The 17,297-nt window shown below is 41.1% G+C and overlaps 1 protein-coding gene across 1 annotated transcript in view; it reads right to left on the bottom strand.

Annotated features, from left to right (window-relative positions):
- LOC123963717 (protocadherin alpha-C2-like) overlaps positions 1-8,999 on the bottom strand; it is a 21,817-nt gene extending 12,818 nt beyond the window's left edge. The window contains exons 1-2 of the mRNA XM_046040732.1: positions 6,246-8,999; positions 3,600-3,658 (exon numbers count right to left, since the gene is read on the bottom strand). Coding sequence (XP_045896688.1) covers positions 3,600-3,658; positions 6,246-8,786 — 2,600 coding nt within the window. The 5' untranslated portion in view covers positions 8,787-8,999. The remainder of the gene's footprint in view (positions 1-3,599; positions 3,659-6,245) is intronic.
- Between the last annotated feature and the right edge of the window lie 8,298 nt (positions 9,000-17,297).

Genomic DNA, 17,297 nt, shown 5'->3' with positions numbered 1-17,297 from the left:
TTGGCACTGTGTGCAGGTGCCAAGTCCGGTTGGAAAATGAAATCTGCATCTCCATAAAGTTGGTCAGCAGCAGGAAGCATGAAGTGCTCTAAAACTTCCTGGTAGACGGCTGCGTTGACCTTGGACCTCAGAAACACAGTGGACCAACACACACAGAGCTCTGTGAACAGCCAGCCTCTTTAGCAATGACCTTTTGTGTCTTGCCCTCCTTGTGCAAGGTGTCAATGGTCGTCTTTTGGACAGCTGTCAAGTCAGCAGTCTTCCCCATGATTGTGTAGCCTACAGAACTAGACTGAGAGACCATTTAAAGGCCTTTGCAGGTGTTTTGAGTTAATTAGCTGATTAGAGTGTGGCACCAGGCGTCTTCAATATTGAACCTTTTCACAATATTCTAATTTTCTGAGATACTGATTTTGGGGTTTTCATTAGTTGTCAGTTATAATCATCAAAATTAAAAGGAATGAACACTTTACATATATCAGTCTGTGTGGAATGAATGTATGCATTATACAAGTTTCACTTTTTGAATGAAATTACTGAAATAAATCAACTTTTTGATAATATTCTAATTATATGACCAGCACCTGTATACATTTAGACATTTTTCGATACGTTGTTGTCAGTGGACTGGTTGGAAGCAAGGAAAAGAAGACAAAATTATAAATATAAGCAACATATGTCTCGCTCAACACCATGGTATGGTGCAGGTTCAGTTTTTTGAAAGAACCACATCAGGCATCAAATACAGCATTCATCTATATGGCAAGCAACAAATACACAATACATATGTATGTGTGTTTTAATGCACCTCTTTTGTTGTTTTTTCATATGTCAACATACTTAAAATGACATTTATTTACATATTTAATTGAGATACATAACATATTTAATATCATTAATGGCATGCTGTAAGTATTTTCAGCTTATCTTGCTACATAGTTATATTTTAATAATTATATGTATAAAAAGTAGGACACTCTAACACACCCAAATAAAAAAGTTTTTTTTTTAACTCACACCACAAGGATCTCAGGATGGCACCAAAGTGGAGGTCTTGACATCTCAGATGGTTTTCTATTTTTTCTTTTTCAATAGAAGTGATAGCCCGGAGGGTCTATTTTTCTAAGCTCTACTCTTCTGTTTAGCTGGTGCGTATGTATCGCACTGAGACATAGCAATGTATAAACAACTACTTTCACTGTTAAGGTTGACTGTCAATTAGCCACAAAAGTTTAAAATTAAAGTTTAAAATTTAAAAATGTATTTTATTTATACTTCTCAGTATATAATAGCCTGCTTCTGTCCAAAGGTCAAAAAATATGAGACTTCCTGAAGTCTTGTTGTCACAGCGAAGTTGTCGGGCAACCAGTAGAGGCTAATTTCAACAGCTCAGTTTTTGAATGGCTTAAACAAAAGAAATAAAACATGTTCAAATGAGCTTTATTGAGGTGCTGGAATGTGTATTTTGTCAGCTGTTTCCCTCTTTTTCCAGCCTTTATACTCAGCTAAAATAACTGGCTGGTTGCTGTAACTTAACTGACGAGACACGTGAGTGGTACAGTGTCAATCTTCTCATCTAATTCTGGCAAGAAAGTTAATAAGCACATAAGGTGAATACTGGTTGTATACATTTGTTTTTGTAAATATTGCAATGCTTTACAAAAGCAAAAGGAAACAGAAGATAGCTGTTTGAATCAGGGCAGTCAGGAATCACCATAATCTTTGCAAATACCAATGAACATCTCAAGAGTTCCGTCAGAAACATTATAGTACTGGGGAAATATGACCTATAAAAATGTGTCTTTAAATGTATAAACTCTTATAATGCTATAATAAACATACAAAGCATGCAGTTTCCAACCTAGGCTGAGATGTTTCCCCCCATACATTCATAATGAATAATAGAACTTTCTGTATAAGAGGACCCAGGCTGACTGGGGCCTCTGCAATGCAGCACACCCAGCATCTATCTCAAACTGCAACACACTTGTTATGTTGAATTGGGATTTGTCATGAATATAAAATGGCCATGTGCATTCTGAGCAGTGTGGGCTTTTAAGCTTTTACATAAGCAAAGGTGCTGGTTTAATGTGGGAGAATATGACACCAACAGGGATGGCTGGTGTTTTCTACACTCACTGACTACACCAGGAATGTGGGTCAGTAATGGTTTGTGCTTCATGCTGTGTGTGGTGTGATACATTACAGCACGCGTGTGTTGGGGTTAAGAGTTAATATGAGCCTCTCTGTGTCTATGTGTGTTACAGACACTGCCATTTCAGATATGGCAGCAGCAAATTGCAATGATGATTCATGTTAATTCATGTCATGTTACAGTGACACCACATTATGATACCCTGCACACCACAGAAATGAATACTAATATCCAATTAAATCAGACTTAGACAGAACACAACTGAGCAGTTAGCATTGCTAACTGTTTGAAATTATGAAAATTCTGTACAAATGATATGTGGAGGTAAAACTCTTTAGTCCCTGGTGTTCCTGCTTTCATCACATGGCATTACAAAAGCACTTTATTGCATGGTTTAATACAACTTTTGTCACCTAAGATGCAAAAAATGACCATTTTATACCATTATTGTTTAATCCGTTTAATTTCAGTATTCCCTATTTTGTCAGTAGGTAGCTAATCAGAATGCCTACATGTATAACACTTCTCTACCCAGACAAGGGACTCTAAAATACTTCACTGTGTTTTGCAGTGTAGTTTAAAATTACCCAAGATAATCTTTTAACCCAAATCTCAGAAACCTGATTATTAATGTTGGGAGAAACCTGAACCCATTTGTCCAAAAATGCTTCTAACAACCTAATTATTTGTTGTTTCAGTGTAACAATTATTGCACATTAAGCATATTGTGTAACCATATCTACTGTATCTATTGATCTTTAGATCAATCTATTGTTGGGATTTGGTCAAGCTAACCTTCTGAATCTGGATAAACAGAGTGCATGCAAGCACACCAAGTGAATTAAAAAATATCACTGGGGTCCAAAGTGTCCTCAATTGTCTGTTTTTACAAGTTCTTCCCTCATCTCTGGACAAAAATGTCTAAATACACATAGAAAGGGTCGTTGTACGTGCAGACACAAATGCATGTGCGCATCTGATAATCTGAGAAAGGTCATAGTAAGCTCATTTGTCCTTCACATAACAGGGGGAAGCGACGCTCAGAATGTAGATGACCTATATAGTATTACACTGCAGAGGAGGAGTGCTATGCTTCCACTTATGGGAGCTGTGCAAAGCTTTTCCCAAAGCAAGAGGATGGGGTTGAGGTTCAAACATGCTCTGGGGACACTACTGGTCATTTCTGATAATGGCACATTCTGATCTGCAGTGTTATGTTGCAGTGTCTTTTTTTTAATAGAGGTCATTTTGAGGAGCAGGTCTGATGCGTCAATAAATATTTTGCTTAGAGATACCATACATTGCAGCTGTGGTAAAGAGCATTGTGAAAGGCTACTGTAGCAGCAGAACAGACTGGGTGTAGACAGTGTGAGCAGGACAAATAGGTGTAACTTTTTCTAGATGATCACAAGTTGCAAAACAGTTAAAGATGCAAAGTGCTTACCTCTGCACCCCTGCCCTCAAAGATGCAGAATATCGCCAGTCAGCATTCGGGGCTTTTGGCTGAGCGAGCAAGAGGTAGAGCGAAAGAGAGAGAGAGAGAGAGAGAGAGAGAGAGACAGAGAGAGAGAGGAGGGGAAGAAAGAGAAGAGAAAGGGGGGGAAGAGAGAGTTTAGTTTGATCTCATACAGTGCAGAGCCAGGCAGGGCCACGGTCTCATCAATTAATCATGATACACATCCCAGCTCTTGACATGATAGGAACACTGCAGTTGTGTCCCCATTGCAAGCACACACACACACACACACACACACACACACACACACACACACACACACAGGCACACATATTGATATGCACACACAGAGACACTGAAGTACTTTAAAAAGGGTGGTGACTGAAAGCCATGTTGATGACTCTTTGGACAGTCCCACACACCATGTCTCTATAAATGTGAGAGCTGGGAGAGTTATGTCCTTTCCCTGACTGCTGGGGTGTTTGTATAGGCTGATGTGTGTCACTGAGGTAAATCTCTCTGCTCCTAGTGAACCTGGTGCTGAGTGCCTGAAACTCCCAGCAGTCCTCTGGTTAAATTATTGCCTTTGAAAACCAATTAGCAGGAGCCATCATCACCATGGCAACCACATCCTATACTCTGGGTCTGTTTTTGCCCAGTGTGGTCATAAATGTGGTAGGAATGTGTAGGAATTAGTGTAAGACAAGGTGTGGGATAAATTATAAATAATATATCACAAATGATCATTTCATAGTTTCGAAGTGATTGTACCTTCCATTTTCTTGCTTTGGAGATTTACTTGATTCTGATTCAGATGAATGGATATCTCCAAAGCCTTGCTTGTTATCAAATTGAAACTACAGTATATATATATTTGGTAGAACATGTTTGCACTAAAAACCTCATAAACAATATGATATTGTGATGTTTCCAAGAACACATACACAAAAAAACTGGTGAAATTATAACATACTGCCAGGACAAATGCTTTTCATTTGCCTGTGATGATCGCCACATTTTCCTGATGGTTGTGCCTTTAAGTTCGAAGAACCATATGAATCTTAGGGTGAAAAAAATCATATTTTTAATGAGCTAATCTTTCATGGCCATTATTTATGCCTGACTCTCTCATTATTATTTTCCTCGTGAGTAGGTACTGTTCACATGCACTGTAACAAGTGAATGTGAACATCTGTGTTACAGCTAATGCTAAAATCTGTCAGCATCATGTGGGATTTAGCATTGGACCTCAAGTGCACTGAATAAGAAAAGCTGTGTTTAAGACACAAACCCGCTCAGGCAGTAGCAAGTGTCCCAGATAAAGATGGCACATTATGTTCCTCAGTTCAATTCAGAGGGGAGTATTTTGTGCTGGTAGACCCAGCTTCTTTGAGTAAATCTAATTTGCAGGGCTGGGGAACAGATGCTGGAGGTTAATTTAATTTACACTGCTATACTAGTCTTGGTAAGAGATTTTCTTATAACTAATGGACCATTAATAATGGCATTTGATTGTGTATGTATCCAGATATAACATCTTAATCTTAGAAGCTTTGCCTCAACAATCTGACATTAAAAAATATATTATTCCAGTATTTGAACCACTGATCTCTCTAACCTCACTAGCTTAAAAGCAGAACATAGCTACGTTAGAAATATCTGCTAGAGTCAATACCATTAAATCTACGACTAAAGGGTATTTCAACATTTAAGGGCTACACAAATGGTTCATGTTTGGCAAAGAAAGACGTTATACAGGTCTTCTTGATTGGAATCATACCAAGCAAATAGCAATACTTTTGAATTGTTACCTCTACATTAATAGTATTTCAGGTGTGACGGTTTTTTTCTTGTTGCAATATTTCACATAAATCTGGGATTGTTGACACATTGCCTGAGCAATCAAATAATCTGTAACATGCATATGGTCTAGCAAGTAAACACATTCATTCACACTCAAGTTCAGAAACTTGTATTTCTGAGCTGTTTCATGATAAAACCTACCAACAATACCTAGTCTCATCACAGTATCATTACTAGGTAAATGTATCTCTCTCCCATAGTCAGAGGCAACAACCACTAGTCTCGTAGGGCCTATGATCAAGTCAATTAACCTCCAGTGTAACAGTCTTACTCACACACACATACACTTGCAGAGAGAATGAGCAAGTGGGGAAGACTTTGTGACCTGTTCTTAGTGTAGATGTGATGACAACCTCAAACTGAAAAACAAATCTCTGAATCATCAGAAATAACACAGGACCCTGAAAAGCATCAGGCCTGACACTAATGCAGTGTGAGTGCTGAGCTTGGCTGAACTGGCTGCACAGTACAAGTGGGAAATGAACAAAGAGAAGGAGGCCTGCAAGGATTGAATCCACTGCTGGAGGGGATCAAACTTGACATACAGGAATATCATTCCCTGCAGCAACAAAATAACACACAATTATGGCAACAATGCATACTGTAGTAATAACCTTAATGAAAAGTCCTGTTGAGTATGTACTTCAAAGGGTCTTATATTGTTTGGAACTAAATTAAATTTCATTAAAAGCCACTAATATGTAAACATAATGATCCATGTACTTCCAGTTATGCAGACAAAGGACAAACAGAAAAAAATGAATGACACACCTCTGGGCAGAGCTGCAGCGAGGCATCAGGCATACTCAGTCTGCGTACAAATCCACTTCCACTCGTGAAGAAGCGGTCAGCACCGCTGCCCCAGGTGCCACTGATGGGGCGTCCTGTGTTGTAGAACATGAAAGTGTCACTGCCAGAGGTGGCTGTCAGGCAGGTCTTGTAGCAGTATGTCTTTGTTAGGGAGCCATTCCCGCGCACTTCGATGTAGTGAGGCTCCACTTTAAGGTCTCTCCGAAGCACCACATTGTTATTAGGTTGTGCCCCGGCTGCAGCACTGCCTCCCCCGCCAGCACTTACGCTGCTGCTCCCACCATCTGGAGGGGGCTTCTGTGACACACAGCAAGGGGAACAGGAGCCAGGCTGGGTGCAGTAGGCGTGACAGCGGACGATGGCCAGCACCACCACAGTGACTAGGAAAACAAAAGTGGTGGCACTCAAAGCCACAATCAAGTAGAGGGTGACGTTGGAGAATAGCAGTGTGCTGTGAGGCCGGATGATCCTCTTGGGGTCAGGGACCACTTTGGGCGGCACCTCCATGACAGCCACGTTGATGGTGGCGGTGGAGGAAAGAGTAGGCTGCCCGTGGTCCTTCACTACAACGGTTAGAGTAAAGGAGGTGGAGTTGTCCTCCAGGATCCTTCGAGTGGTCCTGATCTCACCAGTGTGTTCGTGCACCTTGAACAAGTCCAGGTCAGTGGCCGTCTCCAGCACGTACACCATCCAGGCATTTGGACCAGCGTCTGCATCGTATGCCACCACTTTGGTCACCAAGGCACCGGGCTCTGCGTTCTTTTGTACCGTTTCCAAAGAGCGTGTGCCATTGCCGGGAGGGTTGACTATCAGTGGTGCATGGTCATTCTGATCCATTATGTAGATGTAGACAGTGGCAACGCGGCTCAGTGGTGGAATGCCCCCATCTTGGGCTTTGACCTGGAAGTGAAACTCTCTCAGTGACTCATAGTCAAAGGCTCGCAGGGCATACGCCTCCCCTGTATCGGCCTTCACAGACACATACGAGGTGACAGGGATGCCATGGTTGTTGTCATTGAGCACTGTGTAGGTGATGCGTGCGTTCTCTTTGATGTCTGCGTCTTGAGCTTTTACAGTGCACAAAGAGGCTCCGGGGGCATTGTTCTCAGCCACATAGACGGTATAAGACGTCTGTTCAAACCGCGGCGGGTTGTCATTAACATCAGCCACATCCACCTGTATGGTCTTCTGGGAGGAAAGGGGAGGGTTTCCTCCATCTGTGGCACTCAGAGTGACATTGTAGGCATCAGTGGTCTCGCGGTCCAGGAAGGCTGAGGTAACCAGAGTGTAATAATTTCTGAAAGACTTGATCTTGAAAGGAAGGCCTGCTGGGATCTCTAGACTCACCTGCTTGTTAGCGCCAGAGTCTCGATCAGTAACGCTAATGAGGGCCACAACGGTGTCTGCACGGGCATCCTCCCTAACAGGGCTAGACAGAGATGACAGCACTATCTGAGGGACGTTGTCATTCACATCCACCACCTCTACCACTACCTTACAGTGTGCGGCCACGGCGCCAGGGCCCTTGTCCATTGCCTGGATGTACATCTCATAGGAGTTGGTCTCTTCATAGTCAACGTTGCTCCTCACTCTTATTTCTCCTGTATTAGTGTCCATGCTGAACATCTGCCTCACTCTCTCTGGAGTGTAGCTGCTGAAAGAGTAATAAACCTCTCCATTTGTGCCCTCATCCGGATCAGTTGCATTCAGTTTAATTACCAGGGTGTCTTTGGGCGAATTTTCCAACAGTTTCACCTTGTACACTGAGCTGTCGAACATGGGAACATTGTCATTTGAGTCCAGGACCCGGACATTGATTTTGGCCGTGCCTGTTTTCTCTGGCGTCCCACCATCCACAGCACTTAGAATTAATTGGTGGTAAGGCGTCTGCTCACGATCAAGGGGCTTTTTGAGCACAAGCTCGATGTGCTTTGTGTTTAGGGAGGGTTTGTTGGATACCAGCGCGAAATGGTCGTTTGTGCTAAGTTGATAAATACGAACTGAATTGGACCCAATGTCTGGATCTTGAGCGTTTTCAATTGGGTAACGAGACCCTGGCAAAGCAGCTTCTGTGATTTCCAGTTGATACTCGTCTCTAGGGAACTGCGGCGCATTATCATTGGCATCCACAATCTCCACATTGACATGGTGCACCTCAGTGGGGTTTTCGACCAGCACATCCAGATTAATCATGCAGGTGCTGGATAAATCACACAGTGCCTCCCTGTCGATCCTTTCATTGACAAGCAATTTCCCATTTTTGGGGTTGACAATCACATAGCGCTTAGTGCTGCCGGACGTTACCTTAATTTTTCGAGTGGCGAGCTTTCGAATATCCAGCCCCAAGTCATGCGCCAGATCGCCGACCAGTGCCCCATTTTCTAGTTCTTCCGTAATAGAATATTGTAACTGTCCAAATGAAAGGCCACAAAATAAGGAAAATATCACAAAATAAAAAGGCACATTATTCCCTATCCAGTTGCATATCCCCGCCACAGCCATTGCAAGCTCATAGGATCCGCAGACGGATTAAACGCAGCCTTCCGCCTTTTTAGCTTGCAGTATCTTGCATCCCAGCACCTCATTAAGGTGGGCTAATTGGTCTCCCGGTAAATGAAACAGAAGCGGCTCATCCATTGTGTTACCCGGCTGAGGTGAATCCTCTCCAGCGCACCCATATTTCCTTTGTCCGTGATGCGCTTTTTTGTCTCCAGTGCGCGATGCTGACGGGTGTGTTTCCCTGCCGCTGGAGCTGTGAGATTCGTCAAGGTTGTCGAAATGCGTCCCCCCTAAACGGAAAAGAAGTGTCTCTCCTTCAAAATAAAATTATTTAAAGCGTCTCTTTTTTTCTCCACCAAATTCAGCTATCTCTTCTAGAAAGAAGAAAATGAGAAGCGCATAAAGAAAGCCCAAAATTGGAAAGGGCCATTGAGTGTTTTAATTAGGCAAAGTGTTGAAATAAAGGGCTGGGAGGATTTTCATCAACTCCTAAATAAAAATTTCTTCAAGTGTTTGACTGTTTTGCCATCATGCATAATGAACAAACGCTAACGCTGCATTTGTTTAGTTTGTAGGCAATTATAATGAACGAGGTACCAGGGATAACTGAGTGTTTGTGTTTTAATGAAAATTCAGCAGCGCAGCATGCACTTTCATTATTGTATAGGGATTTTACTTTGACAACGGTAACCGGAAGTTATGTAAGTTATTGTAGTTGTCTTCACCTTGGAGGGACAGTATCCCACCCTAGCGCGTACTCCAGCTCTCTCCTCTCCGCTGTGGCGCAGCTCCCCTCCTCCCTACCCACCCATTTCTCTCCTCTCATCCCACCATTGCGATGTCGGGTTAGGGTCTGGGAGCTAATAGACGGCACCTCCAGAATTAAGGATGGCAGACCACAAAAACCCCCCCCAGCCATATGAAGATGTATGTCTTCAGCAACACCAGTCTTTCATTCCCTGAATCAGAATTGCTGTGCAACACATGACTGAAAAATACACGGTGGAACTACTGAAGTGGAAAATATTACACGAAGATGGCTTAAACATTCAATTTACCGGTGTTAAATTTTTCAAGACTCACTGTTGCTTATAAATGCAAGGTCAAGGATGATCAGCAGAACATTCAACATCACCACCTCCCCCAAAATGGAAGATATAGACACATGGTTGGGGACTGGCTTATGTTTGTCTTCCTTTGTCTGTACTGGAGTCGCAAGGATGGTTAATTTGCCAGTAGCGATTCTGTGGCGCAACCTACCGCATGGCGAGCATTTGGGCAAGACGCAGCACAGAGGAAGCATCGCACTGACAATCACAACCTTCCCTCCACAGGGATCACTGTCAGTGGTAGACCTCAGACTGTCAGGTCACATAATCGTATTTAAGATGCCTGTGGTGGACCCCATAAAGCAGAGGTCTCATTTCATCTCTATAGAAAAGCCTATATCCCGAAAAGAAACATGATTCATATGAGCACGGAAAAAAGAAGGCTGATAGTGTAATGAATATTGCCTAATATAAAATAAATACATTTTGAGGATGTATTAATCAGCATGCACATGATGCAGGAGTAGGCTATTTGTCTTTGTAGGGAAGATCCAGCATACAATTAGAAGTGTTTTCTATTTTTAGGGCTCATTATATTTGCAAGAAATGCAAGAATTTCCCTTTTTCACTAATTGTGCAAACTGAATTTCTAGGAATTAGCTTTCCAGCTCTGCTGTTGGTAGTTCAAACTTAAGTAAAACACATGATTAAATATGGGAGACAGAAGCAAATGTTTACATTGATGTTGCCCCAGAGTTTGCTTTGAAGATTGTGCTTGTCTATAGATGTACCTACATGTGGTATATGTGTTACATGGCAGCCTGACCAGGGTGTTCATTGTATCACACCCAAAGCATCCTTACATAGGTCCTAGTCTCTTAAGTGAACATGGATGGATGGATGTGTAGTATGGTTAGCTGGTCCACCTTCCAGATTCATGTAAATTCCCAGGATGTAAAAGACACTGCTCCTCATCCCTGGGCCTGAGGCATTATTGAGATACTTCTTCTTAATGAATTAGGGATCCACTATATGGTTTTGAATTGACTTGTTTTAATGTTGTAGGCCAGACCTATCCCCGATCTTCTCCCTGGGTTGTTTGTGACGGATGTCAAAGGCATTTGGGAGATGCTGCATTTTGGTAACACAGCTGCTTCAGTCACTAATTTCACAAAATGCTTCTTTCTGCAGAGGCGAGTGACTGCTCCTGCCCTGAGTGAGAGCTGATTGAACGCATTTGATAAAATATGTAAGATCATTTTTCACTTCCCATTTATTGGCTCTTGCCAGTGTGTAATTGTTTCTTTTGTTCTTTGCTCGATTGGGAACCTGATCTCTGTTATTCTTTCTGTGTATCATTGCTGTTTGTTGACCTAACCTACATCTCAATTAAAGCATTTTAGAGCAGAGCCTTGGACTGCATTTCCCACTGCTTTCATTAAAATGCAACACAATGGCATCTTGAAAACTCATTGCCAAGGTGGCAAACTTTAACAGCATCTTGTAGTAGCATTTTTACCACTTTCAAATTACACCATGATCTCACACAAACAAAAAAGGTGATAAAGAATAACAAGGCCAACTGAATGTTTCTTTGTTATACAATTTTGTATGAATTTTATGTTGGAAAAAATACCATCATAGGATGATGTACAAATTTGAAAAATGCATAAAGAAGCATGAATGCGTTGGAATTACCTGATTTATTTGTAGTCTTTCAGACTCCGTAAAATATGCCCAGGTTGCTACATAGTTTTGGAAAATATTGCTTTGTTATGTATGTTTATGTTTATCTCTAAAACAGGAATTGTTATGGGAGCATATTAAAGGAGCAAGTGAGTTATAAAAATGAGACTAAAGAGGGATTACTAGGTCAGTAACAACAGCTCTCTTGTGTAAAATTTTGGGGTAAAGCCTAAAGGTAACAACCATCATTAGCAGCCATTGCTTCATGTACCAAAATGGAAACCGGAAGGATACCAGTGAATACGAAACACATATAGCTTTTAGTAGAGGAACAAGGAACAGTAGCTGTAAACTATGTCTTGGTATTAGCAACAAAACCACAAACATAAAGAATCAGTACCAGCATTTCACAGTGAGATGACGCTACATTATTTTTGGCTGAAGCTACAGGAGTCTGGGAAATCCGTCTAAAACAGACAAGCAAAGTCGGTCACAACATCTGGCAGGGTAAGGCTGTCCTGATAGCCTGGAGCAGAATAGATCACTGGGTGAATGCATCTAATGGAGGAGAGCCATATTGGCTCATTTTAATAATCTATGCCGAGTCAGCTTGACCACTAAATATAATAAATAATAATAAATAGAATAAAAATAATGAACATGCTTATTATGTTTTCTAAACAACACATCTGTTAACAGATGCCAATTAAAAAAAGCAGAAGATATCTTTAATATAGATACCAGCAAAAGTATATCAAAGCATTTTCAGATAAAAATAAAAGAGAACAAAGGAACATTTTGTAAAAAAAAAAAAAAATTATCTATATAATACATATTTTTAAAAGCAGATTAAAAAGCAGATCCCCAATTGTTCCATCTCTTCAAACTGCCCGAGGACCTATGTGCCTTAACCTTGACGTTACTGGCACACAGTGGTATGATCCTCAACTGATAGGTGCTTAGTGCTTAGCAGAATGCGAAACTGTGCGTGGGTTTGTTGATTATCAATCGTTCTGACATGCTGATGGGAACAGGAAAGCGTCATGTTAATGAAGGCAAAATTATATTAAAGCATATGTGAGTACATACTTTAGTATGGGGAAAAACAGCCATTAACCTCCTAGTGTTTGAGCTTGACTACTGGAAATGACCTGTCACATACTTGACTGTCACAACAGATACTCAGAAATGATGCATTCTAAATGTTCACCTGCTTGGTTACAGGAACCATTTTGGATTTGTTGCATAAGACTCAGAGACCCTGAAAATTGTGTTTCCATAGCAACAGCAATTTGATGAAGTGCCAGATCTAAACTAAATTTGAGGTACTGTCCCCACACAAAACTATGCTTATTTTACATACCAACATAATGAATAGTCAATGGAAGCCATGTTAGGCATACCAAAAAAAGAAAACACCACAGTACATTCTTTATTCAAATATGCATTTTATTAGTATGGGTAATTGTTTTTATAGGGCAACAGGATGGGGTTGTGATTGTAGAGGCAGCTGCATTGTCCTTGAGCAAGTCTGTGCATGTTTGTCCATTCATGTGGTACCAATTGTCTAAAAGATTCAAGTATACAAACATGATTCTGGCAGTATTAAAGATTACAAAACCTAAACCTTTCTATCAGTTTTTAGACAGACATTTTGCTCAAATATACAGTATTTATTTTTGCTGGATTCCAGCGTCCATGCAGTCATCTAAAACAGCCGACACAGAGTGGCCAGCTCAAACCAGTGCAGCAGTGACCCTATGGCAAGGGCAGCCACACATAAAAACAAACCTGCCACAGGCGTCACTCAAGATGGAGCCTAAATCACACTGCACTTAACTCCATCATAGTATTCCATCAGTCTGGGCACAGCATCAGCATGCTTCAGTCACTGGTTCCCCTGTGAATGTGAAGCATGTTCTTTATTCATGTCTACACTTCTATATATAAATTTTACAATAATCAAGACATAAATTCTCTCTAATCTACAGCAGTGTTTGCCTCATCAAAACAAGATATTACTGATGTAATATATAGGCAACAAGGACAGATGTTGTCTGTGCATAAAATCACAAACTTTGCAGATGCAATAATCTGTCCAGGGTGTGTCTCTAAATCACAGTGAGTTCTGAGGCAATACAAGTACTGTTTTTATCTTTTCACACAGCCCAGTCACAAAATAAAACAAATGACGCATCAGTCCTGCCTCTGACTTCTGCTGGAGCAGCACATTACTGGACACTTGACCAAGAGCTCTTCACTCTATCCTTCCAGCTATGTGTTAAGACTCATGGCCCCATTGTGCATGGGCTCCAGCCAAGGTATCATCTCTGCTGATCTGACTCACTCATACAAATGGGTCAAGCACCCATATTTTGTCCCACACTTTGACTGATATTGTTGCAACTGTAATTGCAACATGCTTTTAACAAACAAAACAACAATTGTTAGAAGTGAAGACTGATTAAGTAGCACAAACTACTTTTAACCAAAACATATCTGGGTACAGCTGGGAAAATAACTGTTGTTCCTTCATGTTTTTTTCTGTAACTGCAATATTTTTGACTGTACTTTGTGACTAAAATGACTTGAACATTTGCACACAGCTAAACTTGTGTGGTGGACAAAGTTACTCTGACATGGCCTAAGTATATCAGAGCTTTGGAATCTATTCCTAAATATCACATTGAAAATGACAGGTGTAATAATGGCAAAGGTTTGCACTGATAATGATAATAATTTTCTCACACAGGGTGACACACTGCTAACCATCACATACTCCAGGCCTGAAAGCACAGGAAGAGGGCACCAGAGAACACCTTCTGCTTAAAATGCCACTGCATGCCAAAGCTTGAATTGACTGTTGCCATCTACAGCCTTAAGCAGGGAAATGGCCTCCAAATACTAGACTAAACCAACATTACATGTATTAATATAAAGGGAGATAAAGGGAGACTACTTTTAAGATTCATGCTGGAAAGTCTGATAATGCAAATAGATACCTTCAAACTGATTTCAAATAGACTTTAATGCTCACCAAATCTAGACAGGATTGAGCAAATCCACATAATCTGGTTAAAATATGCTTGAGCGGCTTGCACCCGTCTCTGACAATCTCCATTTTTAATAGTCTAATCCAGTACTCAATAGTGAAACAGACAGTACTCAGTAGTGAAACACATTTAGTGGATCAATACGCTGCTGTCTACTAGTCTGGATCTATGCAAACAAAAAACGTTCTCTGATGGTGAAGGAGGCAGAAATAAATGCACTGCAAAAATGCACTGATGATGTATAATGGAGTGCTTTATTGCATACCTCTTCAAGACCACAAATCATCATCTGATAAAGCCTGTACTACTACTTTACTGTGGAGAGGGGAAAGTTTTTATGTGCTGTTGTTTTGTCTGTGATTGACATTAGTACACTTAAAGGCTACACACTCTTGTTGCCACCTAACAAAAAGGGTTGGTATTCAGTAAAATCTCTTCCCCCTCTAACATACTGTATATCCACTCCGGCCACTTTATTGGGTACACCTGTTCAATTGCTTGCTAATCAGCCAATCACATTGCAGCAAGTCAATGCATTTAGGCATGTAGACGTGGTCAAGATAACTTGCTGAAGTTCAAGAAAGGCAACAGTAACTCAAATAACCATTCGTTACAACCAAGGTATGCAGAATACCATCTCTGAACACGCAACACGTCAAACCTTGAAGCAGATGGGCTACAGCAGCAGAAGACTACACCAGGTGCCACTCCTGTCAGCTTACAACAGGAAACAGAGGCTATAATTCACACCCGAAATTGGACAATAGAAGATTGGAAAAATGTTGCCTGGTCTGATGAGTCTCGATTTTAGCTGCGGCATTCAGATGGTAGGTTCAGAATTTGGTGTAAACAACATGAAAGCATGGATCCATCCTGCCTTGTATCAACGGTACAGGCTGGTGGTGCTGGTGCAATGGTGTGGGGGACATTTTCTTGGCACAGTTTGGGCCCCTTAGTACCAACTGAGCACCGTTTAAATGCAGCAGCCTACCTGAAAATTGTTGCTGACCATGTCCATCCCTTTATGACCACCGTGTACCCATCCTCTGATGGCTACTTCCAGCAGGATAATGCACCATGTCACAAAGCTCAAATCATTTCAAACTGGTTTCTTGAACATAACAGTGAGTTCAATGTACTCCAATGGCCTCCACAGTCACCAGATCTCAATCCAACGAGCACCTTTGGGATGTGGTGGAACAGGAGATTCGCATCAGGAAGGTTAGGGTTAGGGTTGGGTGCAGCCAATCTGCAGCAAAAGCATGATGCTATCATGTCAATATGGACCAAAGTCTCTGAGGAATGTTTCCAACACTTTGTTGAAAGTATGCCACGAAGAATTAAAGCCGTTCTGAAGGCAAAAGGGGCTCCAACCCTACCTAATAAAGTGGCTAGTGAGTGTGTGTAGATAATCTTAACAACATGCACAGTTAATTCATTGATTTTTCTAGACCGGCCTGTCTCTGTTCAGGGTCATGTTGGACTAGATTCCAGCCCAGCGTGTACTGAGCTAAGCAAAACACATTTGATAGGTTACCAGTTCATCACAGGGCCTACACATGGATGTTTCAGTACAGCCGACCTGCATGTGTTTGGACTGTGAAAGGAAACCTTAACCTGAAAATCAAATTGCAATTTAATTTCACACCATTCATACTATTTGAATTGCCTAACAAATTATTCACAGATGCCCTACATACTATTCTTTCCTAAGATACTGTGTAGAGAATTAACTGAAATAATGTGTATGAAAACCTTTTGCAGGGCACCCGCAGAGTGAATTGTTTAAGAGAAGTCAAATTTTAACTTCAGGTAAACAGATAGGTAGAGAGGAAGACAGGTATTATTTTGCACCCCAGTGTATCACATCTGGGCTGCACACATGGACAGCACCAGTTCCAAAAATGTAGACCACTAGGGATGTGAATTAATGGCAAGAATTACAGCGATACTCAGCACAGATGAATGTAGCCACAGGTGCCATACATATTTTCTCCGACCTACTTCCAAACCTTTTAAAGCACAAATAACCAGAAGACCATAAGGCCTTTAATGTAGTATTGCCAGTGCTGCAAAGTGCTGGTGAGATGAGTGGTATTGCTTCACCACCCATACAAAATACGATGAACTATTTTGAATTTCAGGTTCTAAATTTACTTTATTACCACTTTTATCTCCATAGCATTTATCACTTAACTGTTATCCTATCTAGAATGCAGCGGAGTGTGAAAACATATCGGAATATTGAATGCAAAAAGATTGTTTTTAGCACTTATGTGCAAATGCACTTGCATTTCTAGCTATAATTAGTAATCATTCATAAATCCATTTAGAGCAGGGCTATTACTAAGGTACACAGCACAAGCAAACTTGCAACTACAATTGATTATAACAGGAACTGCCTCAGATCATACAAATTCACGGGGCCCTTGCTCATCAGTCCTGCAGACTGAAAGCTCTCTGTGGTCGCAGTGAAGAGCAGACTATGCAATTTGGCTCCAGGCTTTTACTAATCCTGACAAAGCTACTATTTGTCTGCTTCTGCAATTTGAACTGCAGGCACATCTCCTTTATTTAGTTTTCAATTTCCAAGAATTAGTACAGCGCGTTATACAGAGAAACTGGGTCAAAATGTGTGTGTGCAAGGGAATTTCAGTGAGGGAGAGAGAGAGAGAGAGAAAGCATGGATGTCACATTTCAGAACTCACTTTTGATAACTTTGTTTC

This window comes from Micropterus dolomieu, linkage group LG23 (genome assembly GCF_021292245.1).
Source record: "Micropterus dolomieu isolate WLL.071019.BEF.003 ecotype Adirondacks linkage group LG23, ASM2129224v1, whole genome shotgun sequence".
In the NCBI taxonomy this organism is placed as follows: Eukaryota; Metazoa; Chordata; class Actinopteri; order Centrarchiformes; family Centrarchidae; genus Micropterus; species Micropterus dolomieu.
The sequence above is the reverse complement of the archived record's forward strand: the minus strand, read 5'-3'. Positions and strand labels throughout refer to the sequence as shown.